We start from the raw sequence: 16,092 nt of genomic DNA, 5'->3' as shown, positions 1-16,092 counted from the left end.
GCAGAAGCAATATGCTCTCCAGTATGTCTGCCTACAAAACGCCTACAGTCCAGCAGGTAGGATTCAAGTGCACAGGAATCCCTTTGATTTATAGCACACATGGGCAGTCACTCCCAGGAAGGAGCGTAGCCTGCGATCAGAAAAAACATCAGTAAAAAATCACAAGTAAAACATGGTCTCAAGTTTCTTCAAAACAGTTTTCTTGACCTTCCTTACCAACTCTGGTATCCATCTCTCAGAAATAGTTTTTCTAGAGATTGGTGTGTATTTACTATCCATAATCCCAAGAAAGTGTTTAAAATGTCCATTTTCCACAAGTGACAGAGGCAGACAACACCCAATTATTAAATCTTGAACAATGGCTTCACTGATGTCTTGTTGCCTTGGCGACTGTAGACTGTAGAGCTGCACTTTTCTGTGTAAAGAATGATATAGTTGGCTGTGTGACATCTGTCTGTTGCCCTGCAAAATACCACAAGAAAAAAAAAATCAAATGAATATCAATCAGTAAAATATCATCAGTAAAATATCTTCATATGAATATCAATTACATAAAAAGAACAATCTTAAAAATAAGTAGCAACTTCATAAATGTATGTAAAATCTGTGTAATGTTACTGCATAAGAACACGTGTGGGTAAACACAATATAAATCAATGGTATTTTGGCCATCACATTTTTCAAATAGGTAAACAAAGAAATTAAATTATTGATATGGTATGAGCCAGAGAGAGCGTGCTGGTAAAAAGTTATATATTTGATCTGCAACTGTAAATTGGAACTTAAAAATTAGCTCTCTGAAAGTAACGTGCCATGTGTCATAACCTATTTAATTTAATCATTTCTCATATAAGTTGAGGCGCATTACTCAGTCTCCACTCTCTGCTCATATCTCTAGGTTAGCTCTCTCACCCAAACGAGGGAGCATTACCTTGGCATGTAGCTTTATTGTCGGGAGCTGTATGCAGCTGAGATTAGCTAAGGTCGATGTAACTTAACATTAGCTACACATCTTTATGTGGCCTGTCTCGTGACATCCCACACGATTTGTGTCAACACAGACAACATTTAATTGGATAGGTTTTTTTGTTTATTTAAAGTGTGGTTTATGTCAGCTGAATGTGCGGAACACTGTTCAGAGAACATAAAGTATTTTAGCACAATTCACACCCAATGGTAATTCAGGAAAAAAAAAATATCCAAATGCTCCACATGAAACTATGGTCTTCCGACCTTTAACCATCGTGTCGATTTATTTTGATTAATATGTGCCAGGGAGAGATAGCAAGACAGCGCTTAGGAGACGGTGAAGCCTTGTTTATACTTTCACCTGGCTCCGAAGAGAGAGAGAGTGCGCGCACGCGCGCGACCGAGGCTCTCTCTCTCTGCTCATTCTTCAGTGTGCCCTGTTACAAGCACAGCAGTTCATCTACATTTCTCACCGATCAAATAAGACTATGGCGGGACAAATATTCGCTTTGGAGCAGGAGCATCGATAAGAGGACTCATTAACATTGAGGGCATACAATACAGATGGTTCATAAAACTTAGTTCTCGAGTGGAACCGGTATCAATTCCCATCCCTATTAATATATACAGCTAATATTGAGGTTTTAAACCTCTTTGTTTGAGGGGTAAAACATTTTGGTACGAGGCAGATTGCTAACGTTAGCTAGCCAGCTTTGCTAACATCACTTACACATAACGTTAGCTTACCTTTCTTTGTGCTTCCTTTCCATGTGAGGATAAAAGTTTGACATAGTCCCCACCGTCTCTGAAAGCGAAGCACTGCAGAATTTACAAGAAGCTGTATGCTTTCTTCTGGATGTTGTTTTACAAATATATTCTTTATGATTTTTGTAGCCGAATTTTATTACTGAAGATTTTGCAGACATCTTCTCTCACTCCCAGACAACCACAGCTCACTTTCTTGGGAGTGCAAGTGAAAGGGGGCGGGGATGGGTGACAGCATAACAAAAATACATAATTAGCAATAACCAATGAGTCACGTTATTGCTTGGATTTGAATCAGTACGTTTTACATCCAATAAAAGCAAGGATGTTAACAAAAAAATTAAACAACATATACTGGCAATTTAGTGATATTTTCCACAGTTATGGTCTTGACTGGTCTTGAAAAATAATCCCGAGTCCTCAATGTCGGAGACAAGACCGAGTACACATGCGGTCGAGTCCGAGACGAGACCAAGACCATCAAAAAGTGGTCTCGAGACCAGTCTTGAGTACTACAACACTAGTCAAGATTTACTGCATCTGCTGCAGATGCTTCTCCCTGAAAATAGTTTACCCTCCACCAACTACCTGTTCAAGCGTGCTTTTGACACAACCAGCTGGCAGTTACATCACTATTGTCTGAATCCTGACTCTGGAGCTTACATTGGCATACTAGATGTCGAGAGTGTACCATGTCCAATGTGTGATACAGAATGCAAAGTATCAGAACATCTGAGTAAAGGCTATTATTTGATGTACACCCCCTTGAGAAATTTAATTAAAAATCTTTTTGAAAATCACAACCTTAATGAGAAACTATCACAGAAAAACAACTCTGATTGCATCCAAGATATCAGTGATGGTACACTGTATAAGAGAAATCCAATGCTGACAGACCAGGGCAATATATCTTTGACATGGAATACAGATGGTGTCCCAGTGTTTAACTCTTCAAGCTATTCAATGTGGCCAATTCGTGTACCATAAACACAAAGTCCCTCCTTCTGAGCGAAAAAACTTTGTGTTGGTGCCTGCACTATGGTTTGGGCAAACCAAGCCAAAAATGGAAAGCTTTCTAAAACCATTCACTGCAAAATACAAACCTTTAGAATCTGAAGGTGTTGTGTGGCACAACACTGTGACAAAAACTTATGAATGTTCAAAAGTTGCTGCGATTCTATGCACAGCTGACTCTGTTGCAAGGGCTCCAGTGCAAAATATCAACCAGTTTAATGGGGCACATGGCTGTAATTTTTGCACTCATTCTGGAGAGAGAGTGGAAAAGGGTGATGGGTTTACCAGGGTCTACCCACTCTCGGTACCCATTCCTAGTCTGAGAACACACGAGGGCATGGTCCATGATGCAGAACTGGCCTCTGTAAATAACCCAGTCAATGGTGTTAAAGTCTTTTGACCACATTACAGTGTTTTGACATGGCAGAAAGTTTTGTTCCAGACTATTTACATAGTGTACTTCTTGGAGTAGTGCGCCAAATAACAGGCTTGTGGTTTGACAACAAAGTGCCAGAAGTAAACGTCAAAAATCCAAGTGTCTTGAAAGAGATAGACAAATGTTTGAAATCAGTCCGGCCACCTAGCAAGATAACCCATCTCCCACGATCTGTAAAAGAACGGCAAAAATGGAAAGGAAGTGAGTGGAGAACATTTCTTCTAATCTCTCCGTTTATACTGGTGGGTTTAATCCCGTATTTCTACCACTGGATGCTACTAGCCTTTGCCGTTTATCTGCTAACTAGTTCACATATTTCACATGTGAACATCGACAAGGCTCATGAATACATTTCATCAGCACTTCGGGGTTAGTCCTTGTGCAAAACGTTGCACAGGTCAGTAGCTGCAATTTTTTTTGGTCATGGTCAGGTGAAGGAGCTACCAATGTCTCAGCACATCCTACTACAGGATTCTGGAATTCATACAGAACAAAATCAAGCCACCTACTTTCAGAGGTTTTTTTTGTGATGGGGACACTCTACCCCACTGATCAGTATGACTCAAAATACTCCAGATGTAATTCCTTGGGTAACCACTGGGCAACAGGTTGCAAAAATTGAACACATCATTGTTGTTCAAAACACAGGCCACCCCCAAACAACCAGTTTTAATGGTAAGGTTAACAAATCAAATTCAAGCCTTTCACAAAAAGCGAACAGAGTATGTTTGCATGGATTCTCACATACTTAATGTCACATTCTGTGCAGGCTACAAGGCAGAAAAGTACTTCCATCTGAAGTAACAAAACTAATGTATAGAAATTGTAATAAGACTAGATGGGCTTGTCATTTTGCCCCTACCAAACACATATGAAAGAGATTAAAAATAAGCAGAATCAGATTTACTGTAGTATCTCAATGGGAGGAGGAGAAAATTAATGCTTTGAGAAAAGAATGTTTATGGTTGAATCATTAGTACAAATTTAGTAAAATTGCATTGTGTATGGTCACCCATCTATTTATTAGAATAACTCAATATAAATGTACTATATTTCTTGTATTAACTGCATGTTTTAATCTCAGAATGTGACAAAATGAAATGTATATATGTTATAAAAACGTACAAAATGCAATAAAATAAACATGAATTGAAAAACCATGTGTACTGTGCTTATTTAAAATAATTTAATAACGAGATAACAAAATAACTATCCGAATCAAGATTTATTGTGACAGTATTCTCAATGTAAAAATGTGAGGGGAGGAGAGAAAATTAATGCTTTGGGACAATAATTTTGTTTGTTGAATCCTTAGTACAAATATACAAGTAGTAAAATATTGTGTATGGTTTAGTAACCCATGAATTTTTGAGAACTCCGTTAAAACGTACAGCAAAGCATTTGCATCTTATGCATGGCGTATATCACGGAGATTTTTGTGTCGTGGCTGGCTGATTTATTGATTATTTGAAAAATTGAATTTTCAGCAAGGGTCCACAGTGTCACCAAGTCTCATGCTTATAGATTAGCCAACCTAGTATTATTAACTATTATTAGTTTATTATTATTATTTAAGAATAGCTTATGGGTAAATGTTGATAGTCAGTGGTCATAGCTTTTTCTTGCTGTACAGTAGTAGCCAATGTGAATTTGGTCCATAGTCTTTTTCTTGCTTAGTACTTAAGTTATAAGATTGCATACTGGTCTATGTCGACAGGCACGACTGCTAGTCAATGTATGAAATAAGTTTATAGAAATATAAATGTACCATATTTCTTGTATTAACTGCATGTTTTAATCTCAGAATGTGACAAATGAAATGTATATATGTGTATAAAACGTACAAAATGCAATACAAATAAACATGAATTGAAAACCACGTGTACTTGCTTATTTAAAATAATTAATAACGAGATTAACAAATAATCAGAATCAGATTTATTATGACAGTATCTCAATGTAAAATGTGAGGAGGAGAAAATGAATGCTTTGGGAAAATAATTTTTATTGTTGAATCCTTAGTACAAATATAGTAAAAAATATTGTGTATGTTTACCCATGAATTTTGAGAACTCCGTATAAACGCACACAACCCATTTGCATCTTTTATGCATTGGCTATATCTTAATTTTTGTGTTGTGGCTGATTTATTGATTTTATTTGAAAAACAAAATTCCAAACAATCACCAACACTCACACCAATTATAATAACACAAATATTAATACAACTATTATTAATAATAATAATAATAATTAAAAAAAATTAAGAATAGCTTAAGGGTAAATGTTGCATAGCAGTGGTCCATAGCTTTCTCTTGCTGTACAGTAGTAGCCTACTGTTACCACAGCTGCAGTAATGTAGTATGAGTGTTAGGTTTATACATGCATTTCACTACTTCATTATATTGGAAAACTACAGTTGTACTTCATTTGACTGCAGATGTACTAAAATTTACTGTAGTTTTACTGCTGTCGTACTTCAATGTACTGCAGTTGTACTGCAAATCTATGGCTGTGCTTAATTATACTGCAGTTATACTGCTTTGTACTGCAGTTTTACTGCAGTTGTACTTCAATATACTGCAGTTGTTTTTTGTAAGGGCATTATGAACTTGTTTAATTAATTCATTAATATAATTCAGACCATATGGATAAGCTGTAGGCTATCCGTGCTTCCATGATAATGTATAACGTTAGCTACATTGTTAGCCAAACCAACCAACTAGCCTCGACAATATAAAGATACTACTTTAATAGGTAATGCAACACAGACAAAGTGAATTAGACATGTAGTGTACACATAGGTATACAGACAAATGGAAAAATTAAACTTCACTGTTAGAGGTCTATACAGCACTTTATCTGATTCAGAACTTGATAACCTTGTTGCTCATATAAAAGAAGACATGCCACATGCAGGTTATGGGCTTACTAAGGGGAGTTTGCAAACCAGAGGACATGGGGTTGAATGGGAGAGAGTAAAGGCCCTCATGTTGACAAGGCCATCATGTTGACACCATGGGCATCCTCTCCTGTTTTGAAAATGTTTGTGTTGTCCCGGAACAAAAGTAGTTGTACACATTGATACAAACCACAAACTGATCCGCTGAGTGTATGTATTGTGTCTGTCTGTCAGTTGGTGTTGCCAAGTGTAAACGCGCCATGTTCTTATTGACTGATGATCCGATCTGCTTGATTGGATCATGGTGATTGCATGTTAATGCCAAGTGTAAGTGCAGCCAATGTATATGTGTGTGTGTGTGTGTGTGTGTGTGTGTGTGTGTACTGTATTATGTGGATGACAGTCAGACATGATGTGGAATTATTCAAGTGAAGTTCTGATAGCCTCATTTTGGAATGATCTGAAGCATTTTTATATGTAAAGACAGTCTCTGTGGGTCTTAGAGAGGATTCCAGTCATGCAAGGAAAAGGTCAAAATGGAGTCTGGCTTTAGCTCTTTATCTTGAGTGAGGGAAATCCCAATTTTGTCTTATGATTTTCCCTGTGAGATTCAGAATGTATTTCCAGACCCATTTATCTTGGGTTAACTGCCTAAAGTTGCCAACGCTGGAGTTTGTGGTGTCAACTGACAGGTCTCAGTTTTATGATCATCCTAGAGGAGTAACTAGTAACTCAGACTTTGTGGTGTCAACTGACAGGTCTCAGTTTTATGATCATCCAGTGTAAGACTCGGGGCATCTTGAGAAATTCAGTTCTTTGCGTTATTTAGACACAATTGCGTTTCCCAAAAGCATCGTAAGCTTAAGTTGATCAAAGCTCCATTGGTTTCAATGGGTCTACGATGTACTTAAGCTTACGATGCTTTTGGGAAACGCTGCCCTGATCAAGTCTTTGGTGTCTGATTCGCTCCAAAATTTTACATCACATACTGACAATATATATGTGGCAAGCAGGGCGGGGCTGAGAGTCATGGGAACAGAGCAAGGAGGCGGGAACCTTCCATGAAACTCGAGGCCTCAATCCCTTCCCACAGCTCTCGGCCCCATCCTGACTGCCACAATGATGTTTGAGGTCTTTTTGATATGTGAAACACATTTTACACTGAAGACACGTAAAAGGTCTCTCTCCAGTGTAAAGCCTCATGTGCTTATTAATGGTTGCTTTTCGCCTGAAACTCTTTCCACTGTTCACATGTAAACTGCTTCTCACCAGTGTGACTGTTCATGTGATAGTTAAGATTTAGTTTTATTGTGATGTTCTTCCACACAATTTACAGGTTTAATCTTCTCTCTGTTGTGAATTCTCATGTGCCCGTTAAAGCTTGTTTGTCGTGTGAAACTGTTTCCACACAGTTTACATGTGAACAGCTTCTCTCCAGTGTGAATTCTCCTGTGCCTGTTAAAGTTTCCTTGTTGAGTGAAACTCTTTCCACACTGAGGGCATGTGTAAGGCTTCTCTCCAGTGTGAATCCTTATGTGCATGTTAAAACTTCCTTTTCCAACAAAATTATTCCCACACAGTTTGCAGGTGTAAGGCTTCTCTCCTGTGTGAATAGTCATGTGGGCATTAAAAGTGCTTTTATGAGTAAAACTCTTTCCACATTGAGAGCAGGTGAAAGGCTTTTCCTCGGTGTGAATCCTCATGTGGACTTTAAGGTTTCCATGTTCATTGAAACTCTTTCCACACTGTTGGCAGATGAAAGGCTTCTCTCCAGTGTGAATTCTCATGTGGACTTTAAGTTTTCCTTGATGGCTGAAACTCTTTCCACACTGTTGACAGATGAAATGACTTCTAGATCTAGTCTTTCGAGCTCTTTTTTGTGAGGAAGTCTTTGCTTTCTGTGAGCAACTAAATGATTTTTGTCCAGTTATGAATTCATGGTGTTTTTTGTACTGATCTTTATCTTGCATTTCTTTCAGTTCTTCACTCTCTTCTTTCAGGTCTAGAGTGAAAAGAGACAAATACAAGTTAACACCCATTTAAAAGCAACAGTAGAACATAAATCAATAATGGCTACAATCTGCCTTTCATGTCTAAAACAGGGTGTCAAACTCAGCTTGTTGAGGGTCACAGTCCCACAGAGTTCAGCTCCAACACACCTAGCTTTAGTTTTCAAGTAATGAAAACCTTGATTCAGGTGTGTTTAGTTAGAGTTGGAGCTAAACTCTGCAGGGCTATGGAGGAGAACTGAATTTGGCATCCCGTGTATAAAATATCAAAAAATACATATTGCCGGGGTGCTCGTGGACACTGGAGAAGATGGCCACCTAAACTGTGGCTCCGCTCCCAATTGCTTAATAAATTGCTACCCTCTTTGATTTAAGTTAAAGAATCTCCAAATTAAAAAGCTCAACACACGACTAACTTGTCTGAGACTCAAGATCTAAAGGACCTTCCACTTGTTGCAACCTCACGATCACAGAAAAAGAAGCAGAAATCTCCTCATCTTCAACAGAACAAACTGACCCAGTTTTAAACTAAATACGAGCACTTAGTACCCGATTGGGGAACATCGATGGTCGTTTTGACACTATCGAAAGTCGTCTCGATACTATATCGACCTCTGTTTCTGGTGTTTACAAGACTTATCCAACTTATGACAAAGAGTGTCCTTGAGTGAATCCCGCTTAATGGAAGCTGAAAACAGAATCTCTACCACAGAGGATGCTCTGCAGGCCAATGAAGGTGAACTTTCTGCTTTGACGAAAAGGGTAACTCAGGTTCAAGCTAAATTGGATGACCTAGAAAACCGAGGAAGACGTAAGAATCTGTGAATCCTTGGATTACCCGAGAAAGCTTAAGGTTCTACCCCGCTCCCCCAATTCCTGAGGGAAATGATACTGAAATGGCTTGACCTCTCTTTTGATCTCTATTAAGGGGTGTAACATTTCCGTAACAAGCTTGAGGCATTCGGCCAATCACAATGCACTGAATAGCTGGCCAATCACAGCATACTTTGCTTTTCAGACCAATGAGCTTTGTAAAAATAGATGCGTTTCAGAAGGCGGGGCATAGAGGAGAATCTATAATGTACATTATATGGAAAATAATGTGTTTTTTTTTTTTTACCTTAAACTGCATAAACACATTTCATTACACCAAATACACAAAATAATGTTCATTTTAACAGCATCATATGACCCCTTTAAGCTAAACATTCCAGAACAATAAATAACAGTATTGCATCTTTTTTTAAACAGACTGTTCAGATTAAGATTCAATAAATACAAAGCTGGGGTGATATCAAAGTTTAGTTCAAGAAGATCTTTCATTAGCCTATGTATTTTCTTACAATATGGCAACATTTTGTCACAGTACCAAGAACAACGAACGAATGTACCTTTATCTTTTTTACACTTGAAACAGTAGCATTGATAAACATCTTTTTAATATTCATCGGTGTAAGATATATCATAAAATAAATTTTTAAGTTGAGCTCATGGATCCCAAGGGAAGTATATTTAGACTACATATTATCACCTCCAACAGCCCAGTCATTCTCTTCAATGGTTTGTCCAGTGTCTTTCTCCCAGGCAGTCCAAGGCAGACGGCAATTACTAGACAAGATGTTATATGCCCTTGATATTGATCCCTTTAAACAGACTGGATTAAGTAAAAGGTCTTCAATTTCTGTTCTCAAACTCTTCTTTGTCTATCTTTAGTTTTAAAAGTGCCACAACTGAAGATATTTGTAAAAATTGGACTTTGGAACTTTAAATTCCTCCACAATCTGCTGGAAAGACTTTAGAGTGCCCTCTGAAAACGGACAAGATATTTGAGAGATTCCCAGTGTCAGCCATGCTGAAACACTGAAAATCAGGGTTAAGTATGTCTTAACATCTCTCCAGGCATGTCTTTGATATAGTAAAATGCTCTGAAATATTGTTTAGCTTTGAATAGTTCTTAACAAAAGGTAGAAATCTAATTGGTAGTGGGGCGCAAGCTGATTCTTCAATATTATACCAGACAGAATTGGTTCTCTCACTGATTTGATTTTCAAAAATAAAAGGCAAGCGTTTGTTAATTAAAATAATTGTGCCTCTTTTCCTAGGGTAAGCTGTGAATGAGGAATAATACACTTGACCCACCCAATCTTGATTCAATTTCAAATGTTCGCTATCTGATAGATGAGCTTCTTGAAGCATGGCAACTGTGACTTTTCATTTTTAAGAAATGTCAGTATTTTTTCTCTTTGACTACATGCCCTAATCCTTTGACATTCCATGTCACAAATCTAGTCGTGCTCTGCATTACAATAAAGTGTGACCAAATAAGAGACCGTTGATGTAGCGTGCGCATATAGCTCTGTTGTTTGTTTCAACGGCCTAAAATCTGTTTTTTTAATCTGCAGTGCATAAAAACTCATGCAAACATCAAGTTTTCGTAACCACGCACACAGTAATGTGACGTGAGCACGAGCATGCTGTTATTCATGCGTCTGCCTGCATCCCTGTGTAGTGCATGTAAGACTGCCGTCATTCAAATAATAAAAACGTATTGCCATAAACAATGTATTTTGCAGCACCACGAAATAAACAATAGAGCACAATATGAATCGATAGACTTTTAATTTCGTCCATCCAATTTATATCGTTATATCTCCCAGCCCTAGTTGGACTGTTCTGGAACAGTGTTGAAATAAAATTTAACCACTAATTTCAAGTCATGTCCTCTTTTTGAAGGCAAAACAAAGTTTCACTTCAATGAAACACACAGCGACTCCACAACATGGCAGCTGCGGCAACAGAGAGAATAAACGTTACGCCTTCTTTCTTTGTGTGAACATTTGGGGTGGCGTTATGCATATCTTCCCACACCATGACTTAGACTGGGGGCATGTTAGAACGAGCCGTATAAGGGTGGTATGGACGAGTCTTAACTTTTATAAAGAATATCTCTTTGGATTTGAGACTTTAGTCTTTGCAGCTTCACAGATCTTCTTTATGCACCAAGAGCTTGTAACACTCCAAAGAGAAAGGACAAATTTAAATCGCATCATATGACCCCTTTGAAGGACTATTATAAATCATACAGTGTGTGCCTGTGTTAAGGCAAAGATGCAAATTGACAGTTGCCTCTGAAATCAGTCTCCCTTGATGCGTCTGATTATGTACAGGAGATCATCCACGTTTAATTCATGTTATAATAATCTTAATAATTACATAATTATTTTTCTAGTCTAATTAATCTTTTTTGAAATTTAAACATTCACAGATTTATTCAAACATGTTAAATACAGAAAAATGGTGTATATATATATATATATATATATATATATATATATATATATATATATATATATATATATATATGGTGCGTCTATTTAGCCAATCTTCCTTCTAGAGTTATTTTTCTTGGTGGCTATTGAGTTTATCAAGTCAAGTCAAGTCTGCTTTATTGTCAATTCTTCCACATGTGCAGTACATACATACAGAGAATCGAAATTGCGTTACTCTCAGACCCCCGGTGCATACAGATAACACTAACAGTAGAGCCTAAAAATCTAGATAAAATATAAAATATAAGATAAAACTATACAATACGGGAATGTAAAAAAAGACATAATAGAAAAAATAAAATAAAAATAAAAATAAGGTTAAATAAAAGCAGCGCAAGGCACATGGCAGATAGAGTGCAAACCAGTAAACAAACAGTGCAGATAAAAAGATTTTTAGTGCATAAAAAAAAGCTTATTCAGTCTGATTAAATTGACAAAGGGCTCAAGAGCAGTTATTTTATTTAAACTGACTGATGAGGAGGTAGAATGACGTCAGTTTCATGGTGAATGAGGTAGTGAGCAGACCAATGCTGCACAAAGTGACTGGTGCATGTCATCATATGTTAGAGGGTGGGGGGGTGGAAGGACCTGGAGATGTGGGATCTGGGGGGGGGGGGGGGGTTCATAGTTCAGTGGTGCCTGGGGCAGAAGAGGGACGAGGGGGGGCGGGCAAGTTCGGGAGCGAGTTCAGCTTCCTGACAGCCTGATGGATGAAGCTGTCCTTCAGTCTGCTGGTCCTGGCCTGGAGACTCCGCAGTCTTCTCCCTGATGGCAGCAGACTGAAGAAGCTGTGTGACTGGTGAGTGGAATCACCTGCAATGCAGAGGGCTTTTCGATTGAGACGGGTTCCATAAATGTCCTGGAGGGGGGGGGGAGAGAGACACCAATGATCTTCTCAGCTGCTCTCACTATGCGTTGCAGAGTCTTCCGGCAGGACGCGTTGCAGGCGCCATACCAAATAGTGATGCAGCTCGTTAGAATGCTCTCGATGGTGCCTCTGTAGAAGGTGCACATGATGGGGGCCGGGGTCATAGCTATTCTCAGTTTGCAGAGGAAGTATAGACGCTGCTGTGATTTCTTGGCCAGTGCTGCGGTGTTGTCGGTCCAGGAGAGGTCCTCTGTGATGTAGGAACTTCAGGAAACTTGGTGCTGCTCACTCTCTCCACAGTCGCACCATTGATGGTCAGAGGAACATGCTTAGTGTGTGCTCTCCTGAAGTCAACAACAATCTCTTTCATCTTCTCCACGTTCAGAGAGAGATTGTTTTCACTGCACCACCCGGCCAGGCGGCTCACCTCGCTCCTGTAGTTTGTCTCATCTCTGTTGCTAATGAGACCCACCACAGTCGTGTCATCCGCAAACTTAATGAAGAGGTTGGAGTTGTGTGACGGTGTGCAGTCGTGGGTCAGCAGAGTGAAGAGGAGGGGGCTCAGCACACATCCTTGGGGGGCCCCAGTGTTCAGTGTGATGGTGCTGGATGTGTTGCTGCCGACACGTACTGCCTGAGGTCTTCCAGTCAGAAAGTCCAACAGCCAGTTGCACAGCGAAGTGTGTTGAGCCCCAGCTCGACCAGTTTGTGAATGAGCTGTTGAGGGATGATTGTTTTGAATGCTGAACTGAAGTCTATGAACAGCATTCTGACGTATGAGTCTTTTTTCTCTAGATGTGTGAGTGCTAAGTGGAGGGCAGTTGAGATGGCATCATCGGTCAACCAGTTGGACTGATATGCAAACTGGAATGGGTCCAGGGAGGGGGGGAGGGCAGACTTGATGTGGTGCATGACTAGCCGTTCGAAGCACTTCATAAGGATGGGAGTAAGTGCAACAGGACGGTAGTCATTGAAGCAGGATGGAGATGGCTTCTTCGGGACTGGAATGATGGTGGCAGCTTTGAAGCATGTGGGAACAACAGCCTGACTAAGTGAGATGTTGATAATGTCAGTGAAGACATCAGAGAGTTCTGCTGCACAGTCTCTCAGTACACGCCCAGGGATGTTGTCAGGACCTGGAGCTTTGCGTGCATTGATCCTGCTGAAGGATCTCCTCACGCTGTCCGAGGTCAGCATCATCACCTGGTCACTGGGAGGAGGTGGAGTCTTCTGTGCAGTGGTGCTGTTCTGTGCCTCAAAGCGAGCGAAGAAGGTGTTCAGCTCGTTCAGCAGAGAGATGTTGCTGCCACAGGTCCGCTGTGGGGGCTTGTAGTCCGTAATGGTCTGTATCCCCTGCCACAGGCTCCGAGTGTCTCTGCGGTCACTGAATTGATGGGCTGTCCTCCTGGAGTACTGTCTCTTAGCCTCTCTAATGCCGCGGGATAGGTTGGCCCTGGCTGTTCTCAGACCCCCTAATCTCCAGCTCTGAAGGCAGTGTTCCGCGTCTCCAGGAGTCTGTAGACCTCCCCTGTCATCCACGGCTTCTGGTTGGCCCGGACAGTGATGGTTTTTGTGACGGTTACATCCTCAATACACTTGTTGATGTAGGCAGTGACAGTCTCTGAGTACTTCTGGAGGTCAGTGGTGTTATTGTAAGTGGCAGCCTGCTTAAACATATTCCAGTCAGTTGTATCAAAGCAGTTTTGAATAGCGTCAGACGACCCTTCTGGCCACACTTGAATCTGTTTCTGAACTGGTTTTCACACCGCAAGGCGGCAGCAGAGCAGAAGGGCGACTTTAACGAGCGGTCTGTATGCATTAGCATGACAGTGATGTGGTCTGAGGCACCAAGGTGGGGGAGGGGGAGTGCTTTGTAAGCTCCTCTCTGTGTGGTGTAAACGTCTAAAATGTTATTACCTTTTGTTGGAAAGTTAATGTTTTGGTGTATTTTTGGAAACACAATCTTTAAGTCAGCATGGTTTGAAATCCCCAGCTATGATGAGAAAAGCATCAGGGTGGGCTGTCTGCTGCTCACTAATGTGCTGTTAAGAGTTCATTTAGTGCATCGTTCCTGTTGCTGTTGTTGTTGTTCGGGGGAATGTAAACCGAAACGAGCAGTATGGCAGTATATTCCCTCGGCAGATAGAACGCCGGGCACTTAATAATCATATTCGTCTCCAGATGATATAAACGATTTCATATAACAAAAGCATCTACACACCACGCGTCATTGATGTAAACACACAAAGCCTAACACACGTTGTATTTCCATCAAACTACCATAGCTCTGTCCGCTCGATAGCACGTCAGCTGGTCGAGCTGAATGGCGCAGTCCGGAAGGCTGTCGCTGAGCCATGTTTCCATGAACACAAAAACACAAAAGTCTCTTACAGTCCTTTGAGTTGAACGTAGTAATCGGATGAAGTCCAGTTTATTGTCCAAAGAGCGTACGTTAGCCAGTACGATGGTGGGGATAGATGGCTTGTGTGGGTTAGCCGTTAGCCTAGCCCGGATACCTCCACGCTTACCCCTCTTCTGCTTCCTCTCACGCCGCTTGTGGCGCCTCCGCTGTGGGCGAGATGCAGCAGTGGGGGTCGGCGGTGATGTAGGCCTCCGGAACAGTCCGAGATCTCGCAGTTGTTCTGCGTGCGCGGAGTTTAACTCTAAAAATGCGGCTCTGCCGACATCCAGCAGAAACTCACGACTGTATGCGCGCTTAAAGACAGGTAAACGCGATGATGACGACGTACAAAAACACTGCGACTCACAAGACAAAAAACACACGAAAACACCATTCTGTCGGGACAGAGAGAAGCCGCTGCGTGTGGACGCGCCGCCATCTTGGATATCTTTTGTTGATATCCCAGTTATGGTCACTGAATGACTTTAATGAGGTAAATGTAATATTATGTGTCATATTGTTTTATTGATGTCTTTCTAGAGTACAAACACTGATTGACTGATTACATTATACATGAAATGGATTTCTGTAAGTTACAGCCTACAGGTGTTTTCAGCATCCAGTCTGATGTTCATTCATGTTTATTTTGTGTGTCTATTTAGTCAATCTTCCTTCTAGAGTTAATCAGTAGTAAAGCAGAAGTGATGAGTGTTCACGTGCGCTTTGCTTGATCTGAGGCGGCAACAGTGGTCTGTCACAGCACAAAACGGGCAAAATCTGTAATCCTTAATTTCAAGAGTAACAACTGAAAACAGCATCTAGACCAAAATATAGACAGGATTTAAGAATGGATATCAGTTCTTAAAAATGAGAATCAATTAAAATCAAGAAATCTGTGGAAACTGTTGCATATAAAAGTTTTTCATTATAAACTTTTTTTTTGTTTTTAATTAAGCAGTACATATTGGGTTTAATGTTACACTCAATGACTGTTTTGTTTGGGCTACTTCTGTATTATTTTTCCTGGTTTCTGTAGAGCTGTACATTTTAATAAGGATCTAATCAAACTGAGTTCAGCTTTGAGAATGAAAACTAACCTGTTTGTGTCTCAGTATCTTCATGTCTGACTCTGAATGTTTCTTCAATCTTCATCTCTTCTCTCTCCTCTTTAATAAACTCCATCTTAATAACAGTGTGTGTCTCAGTCTCTTCATGTTTGACTCTGAATGTTTCTTCAGTCTTCATCTCTTCACTCTCCTCTTTAATAAATGCCATCTTAATAATAGTTGTGTAATAAACTTCAGCAGGAGTTTTTCTGTGTTTGGACAATTTTTAAAATAAATCCTGTTTAAATGAAAATTATTAAGAGATTGTAAAATAAATTAAAAGTAGATCTCTG

The 16,092-nt window shown here is 40.0% G+C and overlaps 1 protein-coding gene across 1 annotated transcript; it reads right to left on the bottom strand.

The window, feature by feature from the left end:
- Positions 1-7,087: 7,087 nt before the first annotated feature.
- LOC122144450 (gastrula zinc finger protein XlCGF49.1-like) lies at positions 7,088-15,845 on the bottom strand. The gene is made up of 2 exons (XM_042755360.1): positions 15,791-15,845; positions 7,088-8,088 (listed from the first exon to the last, which is right to left on the bottom strand). Exons 1-2 carry the CDS (start codon positions 15,843-15,845, stop codon positions 7,379-7,381), a joined length of 765 nt encoding a protein of 254 aa, XP_042611294.1. The 3' UTR covers positions 7,088-7,378.
- Positions 15,846-16,092: the final 247 nt, after the last annotated feature.

The sequence above is a fragment of the Cyprinus carpio genome, unplaced genomic scaffold (genome assembly GCF_018340385.1).
Source record: "Cyprinus carpio isolate SPL01 unplaced genomic scaffold, ASM1834038v1 S000006675, whole genome shotgun sequence".
Classification (NCBI taxonomy): domain Eukaryota; kingdom Metazoa; phylum Chordata; class Actinopteri; order Cypriniformes; family Cyprinidae; genus Cyprinus; species Cyprinus carpio.
The sequence above is the reverse complement of the archived record's forward strand: the minus strand, read 5'-3'. Positions and strand labels throughout refer to the sequence as shown.

What these genes read in the sequence shown, in the direction of transcription:
- LOC122144450 (XM_042755360.1), bottom strand. Translation starts at nt 15,845, where the DNA reads ATGAAGATTGAAGAAACATTCAGAGTCAGACATGAAGATACTGAGACA. An exon ending in AGATACTGAGACACAAACAG is followed by an intron (nt 8,089 to 15,790) that starts GTTAGTTTTCAT and finishes TTTTCACTCTAG; the next exon opens with ACCTGAAAGAAGAGAGTGAA.